Source organism: Mastigoproctus giganteus, chromosome 10 (genome assembly GCF_048544385.1).
Source record: "Mastigoproctus giganteus isolate SK-2022 chromosome 10, ASM4854438v1, whole genome shotgun sequence".
NCBI lineage: Eukaryota > Metazoa > Arthropoda > Arachnida > Uropygi > Thelyphonidae > Mastigoproctus > Mastigoproctus giganteus.
This window is the reverse complement of record NC_143584.1, coordinates 123,743,263-123,750,842: the sequence shown is the minus strand read 5'-3', so window position 1 is coordinate 123,750,842 and position 7,580 is coordinate 123,743,263. Positions and strand designations below refer to the sequence as shown.

General features: G+C 35.0%; 1 protein-coding gene across 1 annotated transcript in view; it reads right to left on the bottom strand.

Annotated features, from left to right (window-relative positions):
* Positions 1 to 1,903: 1,903 nt before the first annotated feature.
* LOC150079265 (uncharacterized) overlaps positions 1,904 to 7,580 on the bottom strand; it is a 359,584-nt gene continuing 353,907 nt past the window's right edge. The window contains exon 21 of the mRNA XM_090383011.1: positions 1,904 to 1,983. Coding sequence (XP_090239137.1) covers positions 1,939 to 1,983 — 45 coding nt within the window. The 3' untranslated portion in view covers positions 1,904 to 1,938. The remainder of the gene's footprint in view (positions 1,984 to 7,580) is intronic.

Sequence of the window (7,580 nt, the reverse complement as noted above, 5' to 3'; positions counted from 1 at the left end):
CACAAGAAATTTATACCTGAAGGGAAGAGAGTCAATGCTGCGCTCTATATACAGGTGCTTCAAAAACTATTGAAGCATATTTCCTGGGTGAGGCCACAATTTTGAGAGAAAGGCAGATGGTTCTTGTTGCACAACTGCTCCTGCCCATTCCACACTTATTGTGAAGACATTTCTGATGAAACATGTCATTGTACAGATCAACTATCCACCTTACTCTCCTGAGCTAGCACCAATGGACTTCTTTCCCAAGATGAAAACTGCCTCCGAAGGAGATTTCAGGATGTTGAGGTGAAAAACTTAACCACCAAAATGTACATCTTTGGATATCTCTGCTGACTCTTTTCAGAAACTTTTAGAACAGTGTAATAAGTGCATTCAATCAGGTGATAATTACTTTGAAAATAAAAAATCAATTTTGAAACTCCTTCACTTTGTTCTTTTTATTGCCACACCTCATATATATATATATATATATATTTTAGATACTATTATTCACTTCTATTCTCAAAATAATTATGACATACTTCACAATACATGAAATTTTAACTTACGTTGCTTCCCAGTGTAGCATCCATTTTGAGAGAATATTAGTTTTCGTGTTCACCATGTGAAAATAATAATTATCTTTTAAAGCAACTAGGGAAGGCTTAAGATTTTTATTGTACTAGTGGGAGAGTGAAACTATAAACAAAGGCATAATTTTAAACTTTGTGGTAGGTAACCTGACAGGTTACCTGCCACAAAAGTTGCTGGAGAGGCCTTCATCCTGCAGTGGATTGAAAATGGCTGATGATGATGAACCCGACAGGTTCATATACTCAAGTATTCTGCAAAAACACATCGAGATGATTACAGTAAAAGTTTGTCTAAATTTAGGAAGGTAGAAAAATTTTCAGATTTTTAATCACTAATTAATGGTTAATTCAGGTTTATTAATTTTTGAGGGTCACCTGTCAGGTAACTTGCAACCACTGGGGTAATAGATTAACTTGCTTTTCCACCAAACAGATTTGAATCTATCCATTTTTTTTTTTTAGAAAACGATATGTCAGCTCGAAATGTATTTTCTTATTTATAAACAATTCTAACCTAGTATTGGCACTTCACTACCAAAATGATTCAGATCATAAAGGAATGAAAATATACTGTCACTTTAAAGTTAATAAAAACTGTCCTAAGTATTTTTTTGTAAATATTTATGTTCCCCTTAATGTTATGCACAGCAATTTTAAGTCTTTAGTAACATTTATTTTTTTTAATTTTTTTTTATTACAAAAATTTGGCCTTTCCACCGTGAGAAAAACTATCTTAATACTATATATCCTCAATTTGTGCCTTACTTATAGCCAACTTGGAAACTTTATGAAATTTATAAAAGTTCCTCATCAAAGAGGTTTTTTAGATGTATATAATGTGAAATAGTAGAGTAGTTTTTAATTAAACCATATTTGATATCAGTAATGTTCATGCACTTGCTATGGTCTTAATTAACTACGGTGCACACCTTTGTATTAGCTTATGGGCTGTAGTTAGAAATGAAATTCATTGTAATTATTTCAGTAACTAGAAAAGTTCAAAAATGCTTGCCCACTTCTACTTTACTATATGTAAATATTATATATATATATTATATATAGTTTAATACACATCCTAAATAACAACATAATACCTCTGGTGTATCGTTTTAAGGAAAGAAAGAGCAGTTTGTAATGTAGTATTTTCCTAAAAGAGTGATTTATGTACACACTTATTTTTATTAATAAAAAAACTTGAAATTGTAAAACTTATTTATTATATCAGTATCACAATTACATTTTTTTCCACAAAATAACGATTCACTGGACTAGATTTCTGGCATCACGTAATAAAAATTTTAAAATATGACTAGAAAAATCTGGAGATTCAGGTGGCTTATTTCCTTAGGACGGAAGGAAGGAATCATCTTAATCCAATTCTAGATCTTGTCTTTTTTGTACTGGATACCTATAAATATTACATTTTTTTGTGAAATTTTCAAAATTTTTTTCCATTAAAAAAATTCACTGATAATAAAGAGTAAAAATAACTATTGAAATTTAACATACTTTTTTTACAATTAATCTATGTAGAAAAAATTAACATTATTTTAATTGAAGTGCTCCTCAGCATTTAAATTTATCCAATGTTTGATAAATCATTGATAAGACACCACGGGCTTTCTTGGCTGCATGTTTACACTGCTCAGAAAACTTCATAACTGCCCATGTTGTAACTCCCTGATCCTTTTCTTCTTCTATTGTTCAACAATTCAACTTCACAAAATGTATAATTTTTGCATTTTCCTGTATTAAAACACAGTCACTTTTTTGACCATTCTTGAAGTCGCTTCAAGTCATCCTGAAGGTGGAGTGCTGCTTGGCATTCATCATAAACTCTACAAACCTTTATGGTGTCTGCAAATTTTGATTTAATGCCTTCTATTTCTTCATCAATGTCATTTGTGAAATTCAGAAACAGTGGTCGAAGAAATGATCCTTGGGGAGCCCACTCTCTAAATAGCAAGCACTTGGGAAAGTGGTTGCTATTTTGAGACAGCCAATAAGATTATACGAGGGCTATTCAATAAAGAATGATCGTAATTTTTCGTGAACAACAGTGCCGCTTGCTATTTCTTGCTGAGCTGTAGAATTTAAGACCAAACCAAGCTGCATTACATGGCAACTGCACAGCTGATTCATGCACACAGTATGAATCAGCTGTGTGCATGGCTCTAAGGTGGTTTAGAATGTTTAAAGATGGACAATTCGATCACAAAATTCACCAGCCTTGGAGCTCTAACCACTGCTTTCACCACAAAAACCATAAATGCTGTTTCTGTAATCATAAGAGAAGATCGTTATATAACAGTAAGGCAACTGGCAGAGACATTGCGAATAACAGGAAGCACTCACGGTATTCTCCGTGACCATTTTCATATGACTTGTGTTTGTGTACTGAGTTTACTCACACCTCAGCAATAGGAAATTTGCATGGAGGTTTGGCAGGAGCTGCAACGGATGGTTACTGAAGATGGTGAGGTTCTACACAAGGTGATAATGATGGATGAGACATGGCTTCATTTCAACCCAGAGAGTAAGCAAAAAGCTCTGTTTGGAAGCCCATGTCATCACCAACACTGAAAAAAGCAAAAGTTATGGTTTCTACAGAAAAGGTTAAGGCAATCTTTTTTTTGACATTGTAGGAATAGTTTACCAGCAAGTTGTGCCACATCATATGATGTAGCACAACTACAGACCTGTGCTGTTTGTTTGTTTGTTATTAGGAGCATTAGCAACTAAGGCCATATTGCTGTGAGGATAATGCGGTGGTCATTCCCTGACCTTTCCACATCCTCCGTATTTAGTGGTCATGGACTTGAATCCCGGTCTAATCAAGAAGCGTATGCTATGCACTGCTGAGCCTGGCTACAGAGGCACCCAGAACTGTGCTGCATGCAGCAAACCACAACTGCATGGAGGTGGGTGGGTGCTTCATCATGACAATGTGCGACTCACATTGCTCATACTGTCAGAGTACTTAGCCAGCGTTAATGTCAGATGCTTCTCATACAGCCTTGACCTTGCTCCCTGCAATTTGTTTTATTTCCAAAGTTAAGGAGCTGTGAGAATGTGCCCAGTTTATACTCCAGCACAACCACCAGGTCAGTGGAGTTTAAAATAAATCAATCAATACAAATGTTAATCTTATTTAGCAGTCATGGACTTGAACCCCAGTCCACTCAAAGAGCGTGTGCTACTGCACTCGCACTCCTGCCCCCACAGCTACGCCAGGCCTTGTCAGAAGTTGTAAAGAAATCGAGGGTACTTCTCAAATGCATAAAAAAAGCCTTCCACCATGTTTGAACGATGACAGAAACATTGGAGTAAGTGTATTTATCAAATGGAGACTACTATGAAAAGGACATAAAAATATGGAGGATTATTTAAAGATGTGCTCTGAAAAAAAAAATATCATCACTCTGTACATGTGGTAATAAAAAAAATGTTAATGAAGATTCAGTCTACTGTGGTAAAGGAAGCAAATATGCATTTAATGGTTGTATCTTAATTTTTACGAAGTACAGGAATACCTCGCATAGCGTGGTTTTGAACAGTGCAGGTTTCGCTATAGCACGGGTTACAAATTGAAAAAAATAAATAACTGTGTTATGCACCAATACATATGATATGTAAGTATTATAATGCCAGCACATAGGCCAATGCGTTATGGATTCAAGGCCATTCTAACTGTTGTCGAAACTCCCATTATATACGGACTCTGCTAGCATTCATACGTTAGTAAAAACTCTAGATTCCGAGCGGTGAGGTCGTTCATTCACTGTACAAATATTTTTCGCTGTGGATTTTTATTAAAGATTATTTTTTAAAAACGTTACACCCTTTATATGCAAATATGAGTAGAAAGAAGAAATGTAATGGCACTGAGTGTTCTTCTAGATCCAAACATTGAACGAGGTATTCCTGTAGTTAATTTTTAAAAATTTTACCGAAACCAGAAAAAACGGGGAAGTTCATATTTATACATACAATTATAAAAAAAAGTGTAATTAATGAAGTGCATCACAGACTTCCTATCAAAATGACTTTTTAAAAAAAATGTTTAATCTTTTTATATGGTTTGAAATGTGACTGTGTTCATTTGTTTAAATAATAGTGTTATTTTCTTTTTACATGAAATATATAGCTGTGACAATCCTAATGAAATATAATTTGAATTAACCATGTTTTTCAATTATCTGGGTTCTAGCTTCCACCAGTTACCACAGATAATCGGTGATCTACTTTATAACGTACCTTACACATGAAGTTTATCATTGCCTAGTTCCTGGTACCCGATATGAATAATAGTTTCTTTCAGCAATTTGCTATCATATAACATTTGGCAGTTTTCTACATGTTAAGGGTAATCTGTTTCTTGGCCACAGTAAGCACTGAATTTGAGACACTTGCACAACATTCTTCACCTGAAGATAAAACAATACGGTATTTGATACAAATTAATCATTAAAATAATGGAAGCTGCATTAAATGATGTGATAAGGAGACAGCCATGCTGGAAAATTCACATTTCTATTCGAGTTAAAAGTTTTTTGTAAGGGTTAAAATAACAGTACCAGTTGCAAAGTACATTTGTCTACTTTGCCTTTTACACATCTCTAAATCATCTTGCTCAATGGAAACTTCACTGGGTCTACACTAAATGTAACAGCTCCCATCCAATCCACAGAAGTTAAATCTGGCCTCAGAAAATTACATATTGCTACTACTCAATTGTTGGATTTGCATGCTCTTTAGCCCATGTTTAGTTAATAAAGGCTTTTTAAGAGATTGATATGCTTTCAGACTACTCATGAACAAGTCCCTGTCAGACAACTCTTTCACTTGTCTTACACCCATATGTTCCTCCCACACGGGCATTCACTGAGGTTTAGGTAAAGAATGATTAATGCAGGAGACATTACAGCCCATCTTTTTGGAAATATAATAGTATATCATTCTGCAGCTAAATAGACTGACAGCATATGCTATGAGATGGATGCCTTTATATTAATGAATATTAATGATATAATAAACTTTAACGGGGTGATGCAATTTTTATAGCTGCAACTGTATATAGCATTTGAATTTTGACTGTTCTACAATTTCACTTTCAAATGCCAAATCTTTAGAAACTGACTAGTAAACAAATACAAACGAGGCAGTGCCAAGTTTTATTGAGTAATACTTTCTCTGCAAGAAAGAAACCACTGTGTGCAATGAATTGTACGCTATTACTTTTTCTACTGAAAGCAAAAAAAACCATAGCCACTCTCAAATAGCAACTACATGCTACACAGCACTACTATTCCACATTCACGTGTACTAATTAATACACTTTCATCAGAGTTTGTGCATGTATACAAAAGGCCCGTCAAGCAAATAAGAAATTCATTTTGTATTTAGTTTCCTTTTGCAACTTCAACAAATGTGTTTCCATGACATCTGAAAAAGAGACTGAGGAATGGCAATTAAAATTGTTTATTTTTGCATGTTGCTTGGCAATAAAAGAACATAAGGATAATAAATGTCCCATTGCTAATAATAGTGAAATCCAATTAGCTTCAAGTTGTCACTGCAGAAAGAGCTCAGGACTTGACCTGCAGTTGCATTATAAGTTTCCCAAAGTTGAGGTAGAAAACTACCCCACACATGCTTGCTTATGTCAATTGAAAAAGAATAACTTTTGTTTTTAATAGTCACTTGTTTCTAATATATTTTAATTGTGTATGGGTAAGGGAAAGAAACATTACTGGCAGTTACATACCTGAACTTCTAAAATTTGAGGTACCAACAATATTTTGTTTAAAAATAAACAGGAGTAGTTATGTAAGCTGCACCATACATACTTGAGTTCGAGGCAAAAATTTAATTTGCAACCAGTATTAAAAAATAAAATATAGCTACTTATGCAATAAACATTACATTCCTTTGTATTCTTGAGTGAAACAAACTGATCAGTGAATCTACGGCCCTTATTCTTTTTTTACATATAGCATGTTCCCAAATTTTGTAACTGCCATTATGCTTAGTAATCAGCTCTGAGCCATCTTCTTTGTAATGCTGCCACTTATTTTCTATTGATAATCTTTAGCATTAAGCTGGTCCTGCCACCTCGTATTATAATGTTGCACATGTTGCAAAGTACTGCAGGGTAGAAATAATCCCAGAGAAATGTACCAACTGTGTGGTACTAACACTTAAGGTGGTAGAAAATGAAAAAGACCTGGGAGTAATTGTGCAGTCAGATATGAAGTTTCCTGAGCAATGCAGACAGGCTGCCAGGGCAGGTCATGGGGTTTTGTCAATGATATATAGGAATTTTGCTAGCAGGGAAAAGGAGGTGATTGTCCCTCTGTATAAGGCAATGGCCAGGCCACGTCTTGAGTACTGCGTAAAGGTCTGGAGGCATCATTTTAGGAAGGATGTAGATTTGCTTGAGTGTGTACAGAGAAGAGCAACAAGATTGGTGAGGGGAATGAAGGGATCCTCTTACCCAGAGAGGCTTAAGTTCTGCAAATTGCAGTGGCTGGAGACTAGGCACCTGTGCGGTGATCTGATTGAGGTGTATAAGGCCTTGAATGGGTTGAGCACGCTGAATTCTGATGGGATCGTTCCACTTGTTCATATTACGATAATTAAGGGGGCATAAATTCAAATTAAAAAAAGACAGATGTAGAATAGATGTGTGGAAATTTTCTTTTAGCCAGCGGATGGTTGCTGGAACAAACTTCCATCTGTCGTGGAAGTTGATAGGTTAAATAAATTTAAGGAGGAACTGGACAGGCATTTGGAAGGAATAGTGTGATTTTTTTTTTTTTGGCTGATGCTGCCTAAGCTCATACACTTGCTTTCTTGCATCACATGCCACTACGAACATATGTACCACATGCCACTTTCAGTTACACCAGATAGTTAAAAGTAACAAAACAATAATTCTATATAACTTGCAAAATATTTATCTTTCTGCTTAAAAATAGTCAGGTCAGGTCTCAGAAAAAGAAT